The sequence below is a fragment of the Crocodylus porosus genome, unplaced genomic scaffold (genome assembly GCF_001723895.1).
Source record: "Crocodylus porosus isolate Cpor-Errol unplaced genomic scaffold, CroPor_comp1, whole genome shotgun sequence".
Lineage (NCBI taxonomy): Eukaryota > Metazoa > Chordata > Crocodylia > Crocodylidae > Crocodylus > Crocodylus porosus.
Window position 1 is genome coordinate 3595388 of NW_017728943.1, and position 23256 is coordinate 3618643.

At 48.4% G+C, this 23256-nt stretch overlaps 1 protein-coding gene across 1 annotated transcript in view; it reads right to left on the reverse strand.

The window, feature by feature from the left end:
• ACE (angiotensin I converting enzyme) overlaps window positions 1-23256 on the reverse strand; it is a 59676-nt gene that overhangs the window by 35878 nt on the left and 542 nt on the right. The window contains exon 2 of the mRNA XM_019548471.1: window positions 6492-6659. Coding sequence (XP_019404016.1) covers window positions 6492-6659 — 168 coding nt within the window. The remainder of the gene's footprint in view (window positions 1-6491; window positions 6660-23256) is intronic.

A 23256-nucleotide genomic window follows, 5' to 3' on the forward strand; every position in this document is an offset into this window, starting at 1 on the left:
TACCCCCTCCATGGCTGCCCCACCTGCCCCAGCTCCTGGCTTTAAAAAAAAATTAAAATAAAAAAGCCCCCACTCACTGCTGCTGCCTCAGGACTTCTGGGGGCTCGTGGCAGGGCCCCCCACACAGTGCAGAGCAGTGTGGGGCAGCGGGGATTGCCCCCCACCGGGCAGGAGTCAGTGGGTGGGGGCTTTTTTTTCTTCTTTTTTTTTTAAAAAGCTGGAAGCTGAGCTGGGCTGGGCAGGGCAGCCACTGGTGGGACTGGGAGGGTGGATGGGGGATAGTGCCTGTCCAATTCAGAGATTGGCCAATTTGGAGATTTGGCCAAATCTCTGAATCAGATTTAGCTGAATCGATTCGGAACAGTGATTCGAATCACCAGATCAAACCACTGTTCCCTGAATCTCCCAAATCCAAATCCTAAGCAAATACTAGCCCGTTTGCACATGCCTAAGGATCCTGGTGAGCATCAAAGATTTAATAATTAGCCTCATAGTTATGGCCAGATTTGCAATCCATCTTCCTTGTGTTCAAATGATCATTTGCACTCCTTGTTTTGAGTTGTGTGGTATCATGTTGTTAAAAGAGCTGTCCAGAGGCAATGGTATTTCAGGGTGGTGAGGCACATTGGGACACTCTTTATATAGATGCTGATCCTTTCCAATAAGCACTAGATCATGAGATCCCCTGGAATGTGGCTGTTTATAATGTCCTTTCCCTGCAGGCCCTGCAGGGCTGTGGCAGAGTCAGTATTTACTTGGGGAAAACATAAATATGAGGTAGAAATGTGAATTCTAGTCACTGAGCACAGCAAAAATAGCAATGGGGCATTTCCTGTATCATGCCTGTAACAGCTGTTCCTAAAGAAGGAAAAAATCCCACTACTTGGTCCTTCCCTGTGGTTGTGACAGTGCATGAAGGGGGAGGGGAGGTAAAGATGCTGAAGTACTTCCCATGGGGAAAGCTCTGGCCTGTGCTCACTGAATAACCTTACCAGCTGTGGAAGAATCCAAAGAGCTGCTCTGGGGGAAGAAGATGTCATTGTCAGTACCTTCTACAGCCAGCCTGCCAGCTGGGAAGGGTTGGGGATACAGCTTCTCTGCAGAAGACTATGAACACTGGTGCCAGGAAGCCTTGCCTCCAAGTGGGTATTGCTATGAATTTAACACCCCCCCCATTTGATGTTGCAAGAGCAGTTATTTGGTTGACAGGATAGTTCAGGCTGGAACCTCTGGCTGCACCTGATGAATGAGGGCCAGGTTTTCAGAACAGCTCAGCTTCATCCTTGGCACCCAAACAATGGCCTAGATTTTAAGAGTTCAGCATATTGAATGGTCGGTGCTGAGGTCTTCTAGAAGACTGGTCCAGTTCTGGGTGCTGAGCACTTGGGAAACCGAGCCCTGGGCTTGTTTCAGGAGCAATGGTCCTATGTGCTGTGCGAAATCTTTAGCTGCAACCAAAATGCAAGCGTCTCTGGGGTGAAAGCACAGAGCAGCATTTTAGAAAAGCTATTTCTTGGGTATGAAATGCCTCAGTAGCAACACCAATTTCACTGCGGGCAAAGCAAATAAGAACCACTCTCACCAGGGCATTCATTATCACCACATGCTAGTACAAGTGAGGGCAGACTGCAGGTCTGGTACCTCCCAGCATTTACTGGCACACAGGCAAATGACATGGTGAGGGGTAGAGAAGGCTCATGCTTTCCAGTCCCAGCTTTACTGACAGCCCTTATGCTCTCATACACCTCCAGGGTCTGCCTCCTGAGCAGCTGGCATAGACCTTGGCTGGCATTAGTACAGGGGCAACCTGTGAATGGTTACTGCTTGGCACAGTCAGGTTTGAATCCTTCTAAACCTGTACAGGGTTGCAACCTCACCCACCAGAGTGGCCAGATCAGTTCAGCCTAAGGACACACCTTGGTTTTAAAATCTGTTTGCCCCCTGCTGTGAGTCAAGCACATAGGTATTTTCTCCTCTCCCCCTCCCTCAGAATAGTTCAACTGAGTAGTGGTAAACTAACTGGCACAAGCATGGGGAATGGATTAGCTGGGGTAACAGAACTCCTTTGAGCCTGCTCAGGTGACAGCACCTGCTAGTAAACACTTCAATGATCACACTGCTCAGTGGAAAGGGCTCTGCAGACAGGAGGAGTGTGCCCCATCCCCAGCACGGGTCTCACACTGTCAGCCGGGTCCCCTGAGCCATAAGGTGTTCCAGTTCACAGGGGCCCAGATCACTGCTTACCGAGTGATCTTATGAGCTTGACAGAGTCAGAACGTGGGAGGGACACATCCACTTTCTGGGGCAAATTTTTCCCCTCCCAGTGCACTTGTTGTTGCGAGATGTATAAAAGCAATGCCTAGATTATCTGCAACAGTCAAGGATCCCCTAGTATTATCCCCAGTGACACTGCAGAGGGAGAACCCTTTCCTCCCAGAGCCAGGCCTGCTCTTTTCCACCTCCTACCCTCAGTCTCTCTCCCTCTCTCATGCTTGTTCTACCTTTACTTTTTTCTTATGGCACATTCCTGCTCTGGTGTTTGTTCAATTTTGTCTGACACTGTCAAGCAGCATACCTCCTTATTTCCCGCCCTCTCCCCCCTTCCCAAATGATGGTTCCTTGCCTTTTAATCTCCCGTGATCAAAGCCAAGATTTGCTCTCTGCAGTCTGCCCAATCTCCTCAAGTGATTTAGGAATCTCGAGACATTACAAGCCTCTGTATGCAGGGCTTACCCCTTGCTCCTCTCACTTCCCACTCTGGGTATCAGTCATCCTGGGATAGTCTGTGTGGTACCAGCTTGCATCTCCTTCATGTTATGTGCTTGATGACCTGGTTGCCTCTTGCCATGCACCTCATGCAGCCCTGATGTCAAGTGCTGCCCCTCCCTCTGGGCAGCATTAGAGTAGGGTAAATGGATGGTACAAGCTGCAAGGCAGCAGGGCCCGGCTCTTCTATCCAGCATACAGCAGCCCCTTGGGAGCAAATAGTGTTGCAACGGTTCTGATGTTTATACTCAACACACTTGTTTTGTAATCAAGCAGGCCTGACTAATATACTAGCAATGAGCTCTGCTGAAAAACAAGTAAGCCTAGGCAAGGAAATGGGGAAACCTTGGCAGCTCAGGAGTTCATGACAACCAGGAAAGGAAAAATCCATTAAGTGAAGTAATCAGGCACTCCTCAGTTTCTCATGCAGTGGCTTTGTCAGATGGGAAGAAATGCCCAGTGGTTAAAGTGGAACTGTACTGTAGCTTGTTCGGCTGCTGTGGTTTAAGGCAGTGGCCTCCAAAGTGGGGTGCACGCACCCCAGGGGGTGTGCAAGACGATCCGCTGGGGTGCGGGAAGAAAATATTAGAATTTCTATTTCTATTTCTATAAATATACATATATTGGGGGTGCGTGCTCAAAAATTTTTTACTGGTAGGGATGCGCTATCAAAAAAGTTTGGAGACCACTGGTTTAAGGGGTGGAAGGAAAGGTAAAAACGTACATTACAGACTAACTAAATCAGAGATCCATAAACTTTTGTGAGCCTGAAATCACTTCATCAGATGCTTTGGACATGCCCAAAGTAGTCTATCAAGCAGAGATTTGCATATAAAATTATTAATGACCTCCAACCCCTCCTGGAAAAAGATAACTATCTCAAGGTAGCCATGGAGGTCAAACCCATCCTGGCTTACGGACTGCCCCCCAGCCTCAAATGGCATCTCTCAAGCAACAGGCTACCTAACTCCTGTTCTCACTGAAGTACCAGGCTTTGTAAGAGATTCAGATGCCAACTGTGTCCCCTCATCAGTACAAACCACATCATCGCATTACTTGCATGATCAAGGGACAGCAGGGAAGGCCTTATGAGGAGAGGCTACAGGACCTGAACCTGTTCAGCCTCCACAAGAGAAGGCTGAGGGGGGATCTAGTGGCGTGTTACAGAACTAGTCAGGGGGGATCAGCAGGCATTGGGGGAATCACTGTTCCCCTGAGCACTGCCAGGAGTGACCAGGAATAACGGACACAAGCTGGCAGAAGGTAGATTTAGGCTAGACATCAGGAGGTGCTACTTCGCTGTCAGGGCGGCTAGGGTCTGGAACCAACTTCCAAGAGAAGTGGTGCCGGCTCCTACCCTGGGGGTCTTTAAGAGTAGGTTAGATGAACACCTTGCTGGAGTCGTTTGACCCCAGTACTCTTTCCTGCCATGGCAGGGGGTCAGACTAGATGATCTGCTCAGGTCCCTTCCGACCCTAGAAACTAGGAAACTATGAAACTATCACTGGACCAAATAATACAGAATATAACATCTGAGACTTGTTCACCTGCACCTCTACTGATGTCATACGCACCAACACCTGCTTAGTGTCCCTCTGCTGTCTAAATTGGGCTGATGAGCTGATCCTTCTGGTGAATGAACACTAATCTGACATCAGTTCCAGAATGACACACAAGCCTATTGCAGAACAGTTTAAACTCCTTGGATACTCCATCACTGACCTCTAAGCTGTTCTTAGACAACACATATCTAAAAATGAACTTGAATGTGAAATTGTGGGAAAAAAAATCATCCCCAGACTGGATTGTGTTAAGTTTGGTCTAAACAGGGACTTCAGAGTCTTATCCCATTACCTGAATTAGCTTCTCTAACCCCTTTGTCTCTATGGGTTTATGTCTCATTTACTTCTCTCAGAATTGCACCCCCCTCTGCCTTCTGAATTCTAATCACCCTCTCTATATACTGCTCCATGCCTGTTCTTTCACAGCATCTGATGAAGTGAGTATGGGTTTCCAAACACTTATGCTATACATCCATCTCTAATTTAGTTAGTCTACAAGTTGCAAATCTACCTTGCCTTCTGCTTGAATATAAAAGACAGGGAAGAGAGAGAGGTGGGAGGGGGACAGTGCTGGGAGAGGCAAACAAGTAATAAACTTGGACAAAAGTATCTGTAGTCTTGGTTTAGATCAGGGGTGGCCAACCTATGGCACAGGACAGGTTAGGGAAATAGGAGGGAGTACAGTGGCAGGGAGCAGAAAGATTATCAGGAAATCAGTCTGAGAGCACAGGGCAGGAAGTAAAAAGCAGAGTGGTATTTCTATGCAGTAGCATCCCAACGCAGCTTCCTGGTGATGCTGACTGCTCAGTAGCTTGCTACTACTGCACAATAGCTCATTACTACTGTGCAGTAGCATCGTGTCACAGGTTGTGTTATGCAACACTACTGCACAGTAGTAGTGAGCTACTGTGCAGTAAGTATCTCCTGTAGACACGGCCTATGAGAGGAAATCCTCTCATACTGTCCTCCTGGCTCTTCATGTGACATGCCATAGTGTTCAACATCAACCCTGGCTCAGTCAGTGCTCCCATCCCAACCTTTGCTCTGAGGGGATGGTGTGGTTCATTTTAATTTATGTTGTTAGGAACAGGGCATCCTGCCTTCCTGACAGGCCCTAATGTCTGTAAATGGACCTCCTGGATCTGCTGCTCTGTGCACATTCTTGCCAGTCCTTGACTGCTGCTGAATCATCTGCCTTGGCCTTATTTGTGCTGTGTGGCCAAGCACTGGCATACCATTGAGGTATGACCCTGGTAAGTGGCTTTGAACTATGAATGTATAGCAGGGAAATGCATTGAATTTGTGAACTAAGTTTGTAGAGGGGTAGAGGGCAGGCTCTAAAGCCCCAAATGGTGTCAAGGTCATACATGTCCTCCAGGACTTGCCTTGACTTCTTCCCAAACAGCCTTTCAGGAGTAGTTACTAAGGCATGTGGCCACAGCATCATGTCCCTCCTCTGGCCTGTTCTAAGCATGGGCCATACAGAGTTGGTTTCTCTAATTTGGCCTGTAGGGGTTTGCCAAGGAGTACAAATGCAGCATGGCCCTGCCCTGTCCCTTCTTAGTCCCCTAATAACCCCTGCATTAGAGGCTCTTTGGGAGGAACTGGCAGACTCAAATTTGTAGGTAGTTGCATGGAGCTCTTCACTGGGAAACAGTCAGGGCCATGGGGCAATGGTATAGCACTCCCATTACAATCAGGCTGATGCTTCCAACCTGCAGCAGCTGGGCCCTCCAACTGCTGCTGGTTCCTGCTTTCCACTGAGTGAAGGTCTCCCTTCTCCAATTGCTATATAGGAAAAGGAGATTCTTGCTTCTACAGAGCAGAGCTACCCCTGATAGAAGCAGATGAAACTTCGTTGAGGTCATCATGGCTTGCACCACAGCATGGGGTCAAAGTGTCTCTAGAGTCAGAAAAGTAATCATGGGATTCCCAATTTGCAGATCTGCAGATCTTGGCCTGAGTGGATGATTCCCCATCAATTCTGCTCCATTCACAGACCAAATGACAGGCTTCCTCACTGCTGTCTCTCTCCCAGGATTGGCCTGCGACCTGAGCACCTTCATTCCCCACAGACACTTGGTGATATTATCTTCACTGACCTCTTGCCAACAAGTGTTACTGCCCCAGCAGGTATCAGACCCCACCCAGCAGGATACCTACCTGCTGCCGCTTATTCAGGGGCAGGTTGGAAGGCCCCAAGGTCTGGATGGAACCGATGATTTTCTTCAGTTGTAGGTCTGTGAAATTTCTGAAGATGGGGCCATAGAGTTCCTTGGCTTTCTTGCCCCAGGCCTCGGTGAAATTCTGCTCCTCCAGCGAGGCCATGATCTGGAAGACAGGAAGAAATACTCCTTTATGAGGCAGATATTCAGGTTTTTTGGGGGAAATCTGTGGCCATCTAGCATTTAAGGCCTGTGTTTCCCTCTGTCCAGACCTCAGCTGAACAAGAAGCAGCCCTGACCTAAAACAAACTGAAAGACCTAAACATTTCCAGCCACTGCATCCATGCCACTGCACACCTTCTGGATCCACCCCTGCCTGGGCCTCAGCTGAGCTGGTGTTGCCCAAATAAATTGTAAGCACTTTGGGGCAGGGACCGTCTCACAAGGAGCCAGCACTGCCCAGACCCATAGGCAATACGGCCCTTGTATTGCCCTTAGGCTCTAGAGGCTATTCTAGGCTCTAGAGCCTGTTCTATTGCATTGCCCTTAGGCTCTGATCATCACTAGTCATTGCCATGGGGCAAACTGCCTATCTTTGGCTAAAGCTAACAGTTCATGCTTTAGACAAAGGCAGATTTTTTTCCAGAACAACACCTGTGGTCCACTTTGCAATGCTGTAAGGCAGGGCTATCCTATTTATAAGGCCCTGAGTGCCACAACAGCAGGGCTACACAGTGCACAGGCCACATCAGGCAAGCTATGGGCCATTGGGCTATGTGGACACTGCCCACTGGTCTGTGTACTCATGCAGACACCCCCTGCCACTGCTGCACCAGGTGCTTCTGCCCTGCTGCATGGCACCCCCTCCCTCCACTGCTGTACCATGTGGGCTCAAAGGTGTGTTTCTCCTCTCCCACAGCAGCATGTGCCCTCATGGGCACCCCACTACTGCTGCACTGGGATGCCCCCCACAACTTGGACCTGACCTCCTCCCCCCCCACAACCTTACATGTGCCCTGGACTCACCCTCAGCTCCCTGCACCCAGAGACTCCAGCTACTGTAGCGGCAGAAGCAATGGGGAATGTGATGGCCAGGTGAGAGCCTGGAGGCCCCAACTTAATGCTTCGTGGGCTGCATGCAGCCCCTGGGCCACCAGTTGGACAGCCCTGCTGTATAGCATGATGGGTGCCCTGGGACTTAGCTGGGATGGGATGGGATGGGAAAACACCTGTGCAGTTACTAGGATCAGGCAGGGGAGAGTGGGGGATGCTCCTGTTTGGAGCCACCTTTATTTAGCAAAACCCAAGGAGGATCCCCATAGTATCATCCTCTTCTCCTCCCTACTCCAGTCCAGGGCTTGGACTTTCTCTTGAAACTGGTGCTAACAGGAAAAAGGTACCACATGCAGCCAGGCTGCCCCTGCCTGTTCCATATACTGACATTTCCACAGTGCCAGGAGAAGGCAAAGCGGGTCTGAGTCACTACCATTTTGGTTATGTGTCATGCTCTGCCCTTGGCACTCAATGAGCCTGATGTTTTCTCACATCAAGGCCCTGTTCTGGCAGCATAAGGGAACGTAGAGGGAAGTGTAATACGACATAATCCCCTTGCAGACACTACCAGTGTGGGGTAAAAGGACCTGAGTGTAAAGGAGCTGCAGGCCTAAGTTTACACTGGTATGTGATCCACAAGCTTTAGGGCTACAGAGAATCTGACCTCAAAATTACAAATGGGAGAAAGAAAATGACAAGGAGAAAGGGAAAAAACCCAGTGAATGGCAAAAGAGAACAACTTCTAATGACAGGGAAGGATCAACAAATGAGACATGGGAATGCTTATTTTACCCTCATACTGAGAAGCTACTGATCAGGTTCTGGGATCATTCCTGACTTTGGACAAAACTCTCCAGGAACAGGTGATCCCTTGATCTATTGGCTCCCACAGAGAAAGAGAGAGTGTGGGAAGGTTTCCACTTAGCAGTTACAACGACGGCTAAGACATTTCCTATAATATAAGCAAGAGAAGCAGTAGGATAAATATGGTAAGCCGAAAGGACTTGATCTGGAAAAGCAGTGAGACTCATGGTTAAGTCCATTCCTGTTCAGGGCAGCACCAAAGTAGATGCTAAGCACAAGCATGAGACCAATATGAATAGGGATGCTTGGCTCAATTCTGGTGTAAGTTAACAACTGTAGAGTGCTGGACACAAGCTTCCAAAGAGGACATGGAGACCTTAGGTGCTTTCTTTCACATCTCACTTTCCCAAAGTGCATCTCAGAGAGCCCTATAGGGGCCAGATGTGCTGGGTCTGCATGGGGATTTTGCCCAGAAAAGGTAGCAAAGGAAGCACCTGACAGACCACATTTAGACCCACTTATCAGGCAGTGGCAGAGGCATACAATGGCCTCTACAGGGGGATCTAGTATCCGTGGGATTGTGCCACAAGGCACCAATCCTGCAGCTCGCTGCACCTGGGCTCCCTGCTAGACCAGCACATTTCCTTGGAAGTTGGGGGGCTCTCTGTAAAAAGAGGCCTTGCCCACATGGAATGAACAGTAGTGTCTGGGTCCTGCTTTGCAAGCAGCTGAGATAAGCCAGCTCTGGATTCCCAACATGCCCATGTTTGGGGTGTCTGAATGCCTGTTACATAGAAATTGGGGAACCATGAGCCAGATTCAGATTCCCAGCACCTGGTAAGGAAGATCTAAGGCAGTGTTCCAACAGCTTGTGGGAAGACAACTGCCTAGCCAGTGAGACCAGTGGTCAGCTGCAGAAATGTTGCCCATTTGCTATTGATCTCAGTAATTAGCAGTATTCCTGTGTGTTGGAATAACCTTCCTTCTTGTCATGGGCTCTGGCTACTGACTCCACTGTGTAGGATCTGCAGCCCACCCCTGCTAGGGACTGACACCACACTTGGACTCCGTTGGGATGCTGGGTCTCACCCTCACCTGTCAGCTCTGCAGATGCAAACCCTGCCAACTTGGAAGTGCCACAAGCTGCTAATTACTGTGCTTGATGTGAAGGCTGGATGGGAAGAGGCAGATAATCAGAGGCAATGTACAGGCTGCACAGATCCTCGACATTTATAAGAGGAGACATCGGTTTCCAGCCAAGGCAGAAATCTCTCCCTGCCTGGAGCTTCTCCAGGGAGCAAACGAGCACTTAGAGGGGTGTCATTCAAGGTCTTGCTTCTGAACTGAATGGAAGCAGCAGGTGGCTTGTAAGTGCCTTGCAGGGGAAGGCTGCAGCTCTGCTGACATTTGCAACAGCCAAAGTTAAATAAATTGCACAGCTGGGAGGGGAGAAGTCTGTTGGTCAAACTTCACAGCAAGGCTTCATTTAGTTTAAATTATGAATGATTAATACATCATTAGGAGATGTTTGCATCAGTGTTTATAGAGGCCCCAAAGTCAATCACTTGCAAATAACCATGGCTAAGGAATGTCCCTTGCATTTTCAAGTGAGGTGCCTAAAAGAACAATGAAAATAAGCAGCTTGTGTCTGCAACATGCTTCAAACAGCTGTTCATCATGTATTAACCCTTTGTAAGCTCTTTACAACTGGAATCTTAGGCGTGAAACTGACCTCTCATCTCTCTGGGTTCCTGCTCCCTTTCAGGGCAGGATTATGCAGAAGCAATGACTCAGGCTGACTCAGCCATGGTGGAAATGGAGACAGCAATGCCAATTTCTTTGGAAAGTCCTGCATTGGTGACCTGTGATTTTTATCACAAACTGGGAATATTTGGTTGTTTCCATAAAGTACCACTTCCCAGATTTGTGAGAAGTTCACCTTTCAACTTCCCATTTGAATTAAAAAAAGGAAGTTTCTGACCCTTGTGTTTGCAGAGTAAGGCTTGACGTTGGACTTTGTGTGGCCTAACAGCTAAAAGCACATGATAAGACATAAATAAGAGCCCCAAATATAAGCATTTACTTTTTATGTCTCATGAGTTTCAAGCCAATCTTATTATGTTCTGGAGCACGGCTTTTGGGAGCTTGGGGTTGGCAAGACTGAGACTTCTATTTTAGGTTAAGGAAAACAACAACCATGGAAAGAAAAATTTTTAGTGGAGAGAAAGCACAGTGTATGCATCTCACTCAGAAACAGGTGGAAAGAAATAACTCAATAGATAGGAAGAACACAGGGAAATGTAAAGGCATAGTGCCCTAGTTACATACAGTGTAGACGCTGCATTATCTTTCTGTCAAGTTTTTTGCTCAAAGTATTTCTAATGTTCTCCTCCCTGATATATCTGGGCACCAGACGCATCCAGGTGTATCCCGCAAAGCTAGGGCACGTAAGACAAGTATTGTATGCAGCTCCTTGTTAAGTTTGCCAGGTGTCTGTCGTCTGTACTGGAAAAGCAAGCTCTAGGCAGTAACCATCCTTCTGTACTTGGGAGGCAGCAGTGTCCAGTGAGTATAAAATGGGCCTGGGAGACCTAGGGTTTGTACTTGGGTCTGGCACTGATTTTTTGGGTAACTTTGGGCAAGTCACTTCCTCATCTGTGTCTTTGTTGCCCTGGCTTCCTTTGTCTTCTCTGTCTAGACCAGGGGTTGTCAACTGGGGGTACATGTACCCCTGGGAGTACTTGAGAAGGCCCTAGTGGGTATGCGCAAGCGGGGACAGAGTGCCGCCATGCATCATCCTGTGCTGCCGCACAGGTGCCGCCTGCCTGAAAGGACATGGTTAGAGTGGGGGAAGCTCACACATGGTGGCTGCTGCGGCTTCACATTCAGCTGTGCACCACCCCTGCCCCCACCAGCCAGCTCCACATCCGGCCTCCGGGGGTACACCGCTCTGTGTCCAGCTGCCAGGGGTACACTGATACAAAAAAGCTGAAAACCCCTGTTCTAAACATAACTCTTTGGGGCAAGGTCTGTCTGCTAATGTGTGTGCCTTGTGCCTGGGACAAGGGGACCTGATCTAGCTGGGTCATCTAGCATAATACAAATAGTGACAGCACAGCACCCAACCACTCCGGGTTTAGATCCATTCAAATCATGTCATGCTCTTGACTAGCACAATGCCTGTGAAAGGTGCTGACCTGGCAGCCACAGGGAGTGATGGCTTTGCCTGATCCCCTAAGGAGGTGTAGTATAGACAGTAATTAGGGAGCTCACCCAGGCAGCAAGAGGTGAACTGCTCAGGCCATGGTTTCTCATTGTGGGGGAGGATTTCATAGCAGCCCTTGGCTGGCAATGCCTTGGGGCAGCTGGAGATGAACAGGGGCATCTAGATCCAACTCTGTGCCATGCAAAAATCCCAGTGAGCCTGGGTGTGCATCCAGCCTCTGCCCTATTCACTTTGCAGAGCTGAGGGGGTATGTTTTTCCAATGAGCAAAATGCTCCAGTGTCAGCATTCCTGGCGGAGGCTGCCAAAGCAGGTGCTTCCAACAAGCATCAAACCTAAGTGCTACATAGGGCAGCTTCCAGGCCATTCCCTCCTTTGTGCATTGCAGTGGGTACAGCTGGTACTTGAGTAGCTGCTAGGTTACAGTAGACAACAAGGTTAAAAAGCCCCAAGGCAGAGGAGCAGGAGGGTGTGTTGTGGGTGCAGGATTTGGCTGGAGCCTACTGTGAACTCCTTAAGCCTTCAAGACCAGGAGAGTGGTTTGTATTGTGCCAAAAGAGCCCTGGAAAAGATGCAAGGTTTGATTCATCTCTTTTATTTCTAGAGGGTGGAGACCTTGTTGGCCCTGTAGATCCTCTACATATGCTGCTTGTCCTGGGTTCTGGTTTGTGGTCTGCTAAACAGTACAGGGACAATACATGATGATTACTTCACTGATTGCAAGTCAGAGGCAACACCCACATCTATCCAGGCCTTTCAAGGAGGGAGGAAGGCTGGTACAAAAAAAAAATATCTAGCCCACTTGGGCCACAGATGGGCTAGGGACAGAAGTTGCACATAAACCGGTTTAAGTGATCAGAAGCTGGTTGAAACCTGTAACAGAAAGAAGCTCAGTGCACATAAACCAGTTTCAAAATGGCTGAAACCAGTTTCAGATAAACCTGGTTGAATGTAGCATCAGACTTAACTGATTTGGGTCAAACCAGTTTATGTAACTTCTGTCTCAGACCCCTTCCCCGTTCAAGTTAAATCACAGTCCCCCAGCATGCTTTCCAGGTCTGGACTGTGTGGTGTCCTCCAGCAGAGAAGGGTTGGGTGGAGGAAGGCAGGGACTACCCCACCCCAGGCAAATCCTGGCTTAGGTCTGGGGCCAGGGAGCAGGCTTAAACATTTCTTCCCCTGCACAAAGTTACTGCTGGCTGTGACTGTGGACTACAAATCCCAGAGGCACCTGGAAGAAGCCCCTGCCTGTACTGGAAGCAGAGAAAGGAAGTGATGAGCAACCCTGCAGAGTCCTGCTGTTATGAGTCTGGAGCACCAATCCCAGAGACTTCATGGGCAGCAGGAAAAAGTGCCAGAAAGCCATGCCTTAGCACCCGGGGCTTCTGGCCTGAGCCACTGCAGGCATGTGGCTGCATTTTCTGAATCAAAGGTAAATGTGTATCCAGTTTAATCTTTGCAGCTTAGACTAACCTGCAAAGACTCAACTGAGTCAACCTTGGGCTTCTTGACCATTTGCAATTAGTTGTGGAGCCTGAGCACTGGTATGGAGGGAATACTGGGGAAGCCCATGCCTGGGACAATCTTATGTGGATCTATTAGCACGTTGCATCCTCCAGAAAGGAGTCCAGGGAGCCAGGCATTCATTTAATTCTACCCCAGCCTTACACAAAGCCCCCTACTCATATTTTGTCCAGGGAGAGATGGTAGCCACCATCTATAAAGAAAACGCATGCCTTCTTCAATGCACTAGGTTGTTCAGCAGGCTGGGGCTTGGGCTCAAAGCTCTTCACCTTGGGTTCACTATGGCCAGCCTGTGTCCCTACCACTAGTGACAGAAAGAGTTATTGCCATGTTCTTGATGGCTGGGTTGTAGTCTTGGGTCCCAGCTGGGACAGTTGGTGGCCTCTTGGCTGGTAAACCCAGAACAGAGAAGTACCCTGAGATGAATTTATTTTAGCCCAGAGGGGGAAGTTGGGGGAGGCAGCTCTCCTTGTTTCTGCACACATTGTAAGATAGAAAGATGACCTGTCTCTAAGCCAGTTTTGGACCCTTCACTCTTGCTACCCATGGCAACCCCATTCCCTTTCACCCCCAGCATATAGTTTACAGCATGAACTATGCTTAATATTACAGGCTCAGCATGGTTTCCGTTGTGGAAATGGGGCATTCCTTTCTGATCTCATTAGGCTTCACCATCATTCACCAAATTACCCCCTTTGTGGTGTGCACCGTATCCACAGGAAAGGAATACTGGACTCAAACAACTCACTTGTATGTCTTGAAAAGAGAGATCTGCTGCTCACCATGGCTGGAGGCCATGTACTGGGCAAAAGACGGTGTAGGGCAGAGAACACTCAAAGCTGTTACATGAAGGCTGGAGCCATTCAGCTGTACTTGGAACTGGATGCAACCTGGGGAGTTCTTTGCAAACAAGCCATGTCTAAATATAGTAGATAAACAATACTGAAGCTGGATGGGTCACCTGCTAGGATCTAAACATCATACCCTGATACTGCTGGTGCTAGTGTGGAAATGCACAAAACCTCTTACGCAGTCCAGTATCTAGCGGGCAACATAGAGCCACAAATAGATCAGTGAGCATCACATGCATGGTTAGGTGATGTTTTTTATTTACAAGCTAAGAACTGACTCCTGTCTCCACAACCATCTCACTGTGAAAAGGCCTCAGGGTCTGACCCAGTGACTTCAGTGAGAGGTTATCAGAGGGGAAAATAACCTAGGAATTGTCCTAAAGCAGGCTTTAAAGCCCTCTGAGGTTCACCACACACTCATAGCTGACTGGTTTATATGCAGCCGCAGAGACTGCAAGGTCGGAAGCCAAGGAGGCCCTTGAGAACAACCTTTCCCAGAAAAGCCAAAGGGTAGGAGCAGCTTCTCCAGGTGGTGCTCTGTGTTAATATTTTGCTAACTAGTAGAACTGGCTGGAAACGCTGACTTGATAAGCAGCGGATCCAAGTCCACACTTAGCAGCAATGGAATGAAAACACATTAAGTGCCTGTTTATTGTTATTGTAGAATTTGATTTATAGCTCATTAGCTGTTATTTATGGCATTTCAACTAGTCTCCAATAAGCCAGGATTGTTTTGTTTTAATCTCTCTCTTCATATAGAGGCCTCGTTTCCCTGGGCAGCAGATGTGGGTGGATGGAACAATATGGTACATGCTTGGAGCTCTGAACTGCTCTTTTGTTTTGTCCTTGTTCTTGGTTCTCAGTCCGATGAATGACGCTGTGTTTGCACAAAAGTTTGGGGAAGCCAAACCTGCAGAACCAAGGGGCTGCTCCTTACTGGCACCCAGTCATGAAACGGAGATTATATCATGCAGCTTGTGGGACCAATCCAAAGAGCTCCAAAGGCTGAAAATAGATTGCCAAAGACCTCTGAATGGAGACCATGCAGGGAGGACTTGGGTCTAGTATATAGCAGTGTTCATGCTTCAAGCCCCTTTGTGGTAGCAGAGCAGTGTTTTCCACTGTCAGAGTTACTCCACCTTTGCCAAGTGCCATCAAGTTTCTGTTGCTATCCAGCAGTTGGCAGAAAGTCCAGGTCAACACTCCCATGCCTTCTGCTGTCTGCCATGGACCCTGGAGTAGCTGGTACCTTCTTTCAGAGGCTTCTTCATACTCTGAGAGTGCAGCTGCTGGCTGGTCTTGTGGAAATGCTCAAAGGGCACGGACATGCACATGCTCTGGCAGGTCGGCAGGGGGTGGCCTCTTTCTGTGCTGGAAGGTTTGGTGGCAGAGTAAAGTGTTTATGGACAAGCCCGCAGGAACCCGTGTGTAAACTATTTACCAGGGTGTGCAAGTGCTATAACTGCATGGTGGAGGGGAAGCATCTTGGTTCCTGACAGGTCCCAATGAACCCGCAGGAAGCAAGAGATCATGACACTGCCATTAGGGAAGGTGTTTAAGTGCTGGCTAGTGATGGGGTGGTTAGAGTGCTGGGTTAGGAAGTCAGCAAGAGCCAGCTTCAAACCTCTTCTGTGTTAGGTGGAGCCCAGAGCCTCCACCTTCCCAGGCAAGAGCCCTACCCACGCAGCTAATGCAAGCAAAAGTGAGGAAGTGTTCCTCTCCCCCTCTGTTCCTGTGTCTAAGTCCTGTGTCTGCTAGATGTGAGTTTTGCTTGACTGCATTTTCTGATTTCTAAGGTCACTGTACATCTGAAAGATGTATGAACATGTGCCAGGTTTGGGATGTGACCAGTGCACAGCCTACTGTATATATCCAATATGCACATATACATAGTTGCCTACACATGCAGACTATGCAGCCAGGACTATAATTCCTACCTGGGATCTAAGTGGCATGTTTTTCACTGGAACAACCAAAAATGACATGTAGTGAGCCAAACCCAGAGACTTATACAGCAAGAAAAGGAATAGTGTGCAGGACTTTGTATTTGTCTTAACTGAATTTCATTTGATTTTTGGACCATTTTTTCCAATTTATCAAGGTCATTCAAAATCAGAGTCCTGACTATCCTCCACTGTGTCCACAACTCCATCCAGCTTGATACCATCTGCAGATTTACTAACCAGACTCAATCCTATCCTCCAAATCATTAATTAAGTTATTAAATAACTTTCCCTAGGGCTAGTCTTTGTGTCTGGATTGCTAAGGCCCTGGAGCACAGCAAAGACACTCTGAGACTCCCTTAATAACAGCTTGGTAGAGTTAGGACTTCACACCCAGCTATGGTTCTCTCTATTCCAGAACAGCTTCTCTAAGAGAGAAAGTTGCACCCCTCCATCTGAGCCAGACAGGCTTTCTAAAGGGAGGCGTAGGCCAGAAGCAGTAGAAGTTAAAAGCCTGCAGATCCAAAGTCCTAGGGAAGGCAACAGGGTGCATCAGAACATCTGGGATCTGTTCAAGAATATCCAGAGATAGACAGAGTCTGTACGAATTCATATAATAGAAAAGGAAAGCATGTAGGGTGGTATAACCAAAACCTGGTAAGAGGCCTGGAAATATGTAGAGGAATGTTGTAATTATAAAGGTCATTAAATGGCAAATTATAAAATGCGAAGATGCAGGCTTCATATGAGTGCTCCTAACAGATAAAAAGAATAGAATAGGAACACACTTTGGATTTGTGTTTAACTCAGCACTATATCTTCTCTCGAGCAGTCTGATCACCTGGCTAATAGGATGAATAAAAGCTACACAAATTTTATATACTTACTGAATAACTGCTGCATGCTTATGAGAACCGTGTTGTAGTAAAACCTAAAAAGTTCTTGGAAGCAACAGCAAGAGTGTTTTGTAGCTGTTGGCCTGAGTGCTTTGGTAGGGTTGAAGCATTGCTATAGCTTGATGGTACAGGAAAGGTTAGTTTAGTAATATCTCTTATTGGATTCACTGTGTAGTTGGGAAAGATGATATACTTGCAGAAAGGCACTTTGTGCCAAAAAGTTGTCCAACAATACAAAAACACCTTTGTCCCCTATGAGCAAGCATCAGTTAGGCAGAATCCCTGCTACGGCAAGCATTTGCATCAGATCCCTTATAGTGAAGCACTCATAAAAGCTCAGCCTGGAACAAACTGAGGAGATCCCCACCAGCTCAGCCAGTTCCTTTGCCTATCTGGGTAGATAAGCAGCTGCACCTGCTGACTCCCATGCGTCAGGATTGTTCAGCCTGGCTTTACACTCCCAAAGGCCTGGGGATGCTGATGCTCATTAGGGCTGTGCAAAACAGCACCGTTCGGCTTCAACTTCTGTTTCGACGGAACAGTGTTTTGTTTAGAGTTTCATTTTGCTTTGAAAGCACTGTTTCATTTCATTGAAATTGTTTCTCTGTTTTGATGCTGTTTCAACATTTTGCCCATAGGCTATTCCGCAGCCAGCGCCGGAAAGATCAGTACTGCCGCTGGGCCCAGCTGGCAGCACTAGCCTCCTGTGATCTGGGAGGCAGATCGGAGGGCCTGCACCCCTGGGAGCAGTCCAGCACAGCCCTCCCCGGGGGTGTGGACGAGCCCCCGATCTGCCTGCCAGATGACAGGAGGCTGGTGCTGCCAGCTGGCACTGGCACTGAAGCCAAGTAAGCCTGGCTTCAAAACTTGAAACTATCAAAATATTTAGAGTGCCCTTGTTTCATTTTGAAGCTGTTTCGAAGGCTTTTGTTTCATTTGGATTTTACTGTTTTGAGCTCAAAAAGCATTGAAACGAAACACTGGGTGAAATTTCACACAGCCCTACTGCTCATGGAGAGAGAGCAGTCATCTGCCTCTGCAGTGGAGCATGTGGGCTGGCCCTGCAGGCTGCCAGCATACCCTGCTGTAGCATTAACAGTATTGCTGATATTAAATTTCTTGCATTTTTTTTATTACCAGTGCCAGGACAAAAAAAGGGAAAGAAGAACAGGAAGCGGCCTGTGAACATGTAGCAACTTGGCCTGCAGGACGTTCTGGTGTCCCCATGCCCAGAGTCAGCCCCGTCACACACTTCCTGACTTCACCAGCAATAGAACCCCAACGTCCTGGCTTCGCCTCCACCACTAGTGCTGACCATTAACTTGCACTCCTGTGAGACAAATCCTAGCAGCAGGTCCTGTTTTCTTTCCCTGTGCTCAAATCCCAGAGCCTTGAAGGTCAAGGGCTGATTCTTGCTGGACATCTGCCATAAGCACACAGGCACTGGTCTTCAGCTGGTGTAAATCCACTGGGTCACACTACTTAATTCCAGCAGAAGGTCTTACCCACAGGGTGCAGACTGGATAATGCTGCCATGGAAATGTTGGGCCTAACTGGGTGCCCTCGATCCTGCCCCTTTGTGCTAAGGATTCAGAAACTGCCCTTAAGGGAGCACCTAGTGACACTCCTCACCAGCATCAGTTGGTGCTCTAATGCGTGCTGGGGGATCATCAAAGCATAGCTGTTCCTAGGATCGTGGGAGACAGGAATGTGAGTTAGGGCCACATTACGTGTTGCACTTTGAGCTGCTCAAATATGGATCGGTGTTAGCGCTCACTCAGGTTTGAAACAGTCGCACCTTAAGGCTAAAACACCTCCTCTGACTGTCCCCCACCTGCACAGCTGTCACTTGCCACTGGAGGGCTGGTGAGCAGAGGCTGGACTAGGAACTACAGCTCCAAGTTGCCTCCATGGGGCTGGTGAGCCAGGATAGACTTCTATCCCTGCTGTAGGTGGAGGGACAGGGTGAGAGATTGAGCCAGAGGGCAGGAACATGAAGCTGGGAGGCAGAGAATTAATGGGATAGGGTGGGTAATGAAATAGGAAGTGGAAAGGAAATGGGGGTGGGGGAAGGTGAAGTCAACCAGCCGCACTGGTGCCAACTGTCATGATTTTACTGTGATTCTTGTGTGATTGAATGTCCCCTGCCCTAAAGCCGCAGCTCCTGGAATTCTGTAATTACGTGAAACTCCCGGCTTTCATTTTTTCATTGAAGAGTTACTAGGCCTCATGCATGATTGTAGAAGAAAACATGAATATGTGATCAAGGGCGGCCTAAAAACTCAGAAACTAGAGACCCCCAGATTTTATTAAATTTAGACCCTCATGATTTTGAAGCTGATCTCATGATTTTTCTTTTTTTGCAGCCTGACATGATTTTTGAATGCATGGGGTTGGCAATGCTGCGGCCACTGAAGGATAAAATAAAAAGAAATTAAAAAAAGGAATTTAAACAACATAAAGAGGAAGTAAATTAAAGCAGGTCTCATGTTTTAATAAATTGGGATTTGGGATAGGGGTGTGGAGAGTACTGGTTGTGCTTCCTGGGGTGGCTGAAAAGTAGGAACAGCGAGGGAAGGTGCTTTTGCAGAAGTTACTGGCCCTGCCCTGGGAAAGAAGCCTAGCAAATGGGGACCCCATCCAGTCCCCTACCTTGTTCCCCTGCCATCCCCTCTAGACCACACTCCTGGACCTGTCCATGCCTAGCTGGCATGTGCTTTACAGGCTGTTTGCATGGGGTTGCACCCTTGGGAGTTGGAAGATCACACCTCTTATGCCCCCAGGGGAGTTGGCTTGATGCCAGAGGAGTTCAGGGGGTGGAAAGTTTGTCTCCACAGAACAGGAGAGTGAGGGAGGGGACACTACATCCTGGGATGCTGAAAGACTGCAACTTAGGCAGCTCACCTGTGGGGAGTGGCCACACATTATTGGAACATGAGCTGGGTAACATGAATCAGAGAGACACCTATCCTGGAGTGGCATAACTCTGGTTATGGTGGTAAAGAGTGCTTAAAACTAGTTTTAGGTGTTAATGTGTAGACAGTCCAGGGGTTAAGAGGTCCAGGAGCCACCTACAATTAATGTGTAACAAGGCCCTTAGTTTCTCTTCTACACGTGTGGGAAAGGCATGACTGCAGTGTGTACAGATAGACCTGAGCTGGCTGGCTGGTACTGACAGCAGCGCAGCTGGCATGGCAGGGGCTTCATCACAGACGGCACAAGCCCACCCAGGGTTCTGTGGCTGCAGCCTGCAACACCATGGTCTCATTATTCTTGGTACACAGGCTAGCTTGGCTTGTTTGTAGGAACTGTGATCACTCCTCTGGCACCGATGTAGATATCCTTGGCCCACTGTACCCAGTAAGCAGCAGGCAGCTGTGCCTGTAATGTCCCAGCCTGGGCAGAATAGGAGACTACACAGGGCCCCCAGAAAACAGATAGGCTTGCTAAATTCCCTGGGACTCCTCCAAGCCTTTACAGCACTGTTAATGGCCAAGCCCCTCCAGGGACTGCTTTGCTTAATGATGTTAACCTAGACAAGTGTCTTTCCAGCTTGTAAATAGTAAATTATCTGGCATGCAAATGGAGCGGGCCTGCACTTTGAAGTTTCCACCCCTCTGGGAAAGGGAGAGAAGTTACTAGCTTACAGGGTCAATAAGGAGGAAAGCCATTGCCCATGAGAAGTCCTTTATGCCAGTGTCCAACATGCCATTAGCTTACTGGGGCACACATTTCCACTTGTAAACATACACTCAAGAGGCCCCCTTATATGCACAGGCACATAAGCATTTTTATATATTTATTTATTTATGCGATTCATATGCCCATCCTTCCCAACAAAAGCTCAGTGAAACTTACAGCAAGAGAACAGAACAACTCAAAACGGCAGCTAGAATAAATAAAGCAATGATAAAATAAAATGAAATGAAATGAAGACCCACAAAAAGACATCTCAGCCTAGTCCTGGGTGCAAATGCCTGTCTAAACAGAAAGGTCTTGCAACAGTTCCAAAAGATTTCCAGGCTGGGGCTCTGGCAGGCCTCAAGAGAGAGGGAGTTCCAGAGTGGACGAATGACTTTTGGGAATGGGTTTTCGCCAAGAAGAGTTGGCAAGCCAATGACGCTTGAAGGAGTTTCTTCTCAGCTGATCTTAGCAATTGTGCTGGGACATGGGGGAAAAGGTTGTTCTTCAGGTTATTCCTTAGGTCTCAGGCCAATTAGGGCTTTATAGGTCAAAACCACCACCTTGAATTGCACCCAGAAAGCTACTGGGAGCCAATGCAGATGCTGGAGTTATGTGCTCCTGCCCACTCACCCCTGTCAGAAGGTAGACTACAGTGTTCTGCACTAACTGGTGCATATATACGTATCTGTTCCTATCTACACATGCACACACATTCTTATAAATATATGATTATGCATACCCATATACAGACACACAAATGTTCATAAAAATGCATGCACACACTTATACTCTTTTGCACACACAGGTTTAAAAGCACACTGGTAGCTATATTTACACATGTACGAGGCCATATGAATAGATTTGCCCACCAACACATGAAGACAGACTTATGGATAAAGATATACACACTTAATACAGCTGCACATGCTTAATACACAGCTGGCTCCAAATTCTTCACTAGCTTATTCTCCATGAAGTCCTGCTGCAGTCCATAGCATTATAGGGGACTGCCAGCATAGGACTTGGCTTATAGAATATATGTAGATACACAGACAGACCCACATGCATGTATACATACCAATACACATATATACAAGTATGTTTCCTCAGCCAGTCATCCAGTATTTACTAAAAGACATATACGCTGTACAGAATCAGGTGTAGGTCAAATCCTCAGTTATACCAGGGGAGTGATCAATGCAATGTTCCTCTATTCCAGATCCTTCCCCCAGCATAATGAGGGGCTCAGCTTGCAGAGGCACTGGTCCACAAGTGACATTTTTATTTCATGACACTAGTCATATGATTCCCAAGGTCAATGTACTGTCACAAGCTACATCCACTTGCTTCACTGCTTATTGTTACACCTTGTACAGTCCAGAGCAGCCACAGGGTTGATCTAACCAATAGTCCTCAAAGCCGTTATGCTTACTAGAAGTTGCCCAGAGGGAGACCCATTTACATATCATTCTTCTTACCATATCTTACATCATCAGCTGGGAGAAGCTAGGATTCCCCCTCCAGAAAAAAAGATCACGTGTCTGGGGCAAGGACGTACAGGCAAAAACACATACAACAGCCAGGATGATGATAAGCTGTATAGGCATATGCAGATAGCCCAGATATGCTGGTATCAATGTTCAAGGCACAAGGGGTGAGGGGGCTAGAGAATTCAATCCTCTTCTGCGAGGCAATAGGCTGGCAAAACCTCTCTGCAGATACCCCTTTGTGCTTTACAGACAGACCTCAGGGGCGGGGAAGCAAGTGGTGCTAGCAGGTCTCACCCTGCCCAGGTGTGGAGGATCCCTCCCTTTAGACTCTATTCCCAGCACTTGCCCAGTCTAATTGTAACTGTCCCAAGCAATGGGACTTCCAACCTGCCCAGGGGAAGGGAGATTCCAGGCAGAGCTGTTTGTACATTCAGGAGGTTGGTAGCAGTGCCAGTGTTGGAAGAGATCCCAGCTTCACAGGCAGAGACTCCTGGGTATGGGGTCCAGAGCCACTCCATGCCTCAGGCCCCAGCCACTTGGAGTCAATCTGGGCTGGATCTTCACTTCCCCTGCATACCTGTCCCTCTCCAGCACTCTGTAGCTTTGTGGCAAGAAAACATGACCATGTCCCGAAGTCCAGGACCACTCACGCCCAAGGCAAGAGAGACCCCCTGGACCATGATGACTCAAGGCAGCAGTTGGGGGACTCCTTTTCAGGACCTGATTCTGATGTATAAGGAAGGGAACTGGAAGGGAGTGGCTATAAGCCTAATCTGCTGGGAATTCTTGGCAAGTTAACAGGATCATAGCATCTCAGGGCCGGGGGGAACCTGGAGGGGTCACCGGCACTGAGCCCCTGCTCCAGGCAGAACCATCCGCAGGCATCGGCAGGGGAAGGGGAGTACTAAGCAGGGCTGACCCTCAGCTCACTGACGGGGGGTGCAGGGAATACTGTGCTGCTGTGCCTGGGACACGGGTCCAAGAGTCACTCTTGTTCCCCTTGTCCCAGGGAGGGAGCACAAGTCTGCTGAGTCCTGGCAGGAACACCACGACATTAACAGGCTCCAGGGGAGCAGGGGCTGAATAACTGAATGACCTGGGAGGCAGAGGGAACGGAGCAGGAACCTGTTTCCGGGAAGCTCTCTGATGGCAGTTCATGCCAGCCAGAGAGTCAGTGGCATGGTCCTAACAGCACCCCCCCAAGATGCCAGGCAAGGCGTTGATTGGTTATCCTGCCAGCTCCAAGTCTGCCCCCCCACCCCACCCCCAGCCCCAGCCCCAGTGCCAGAAGAGG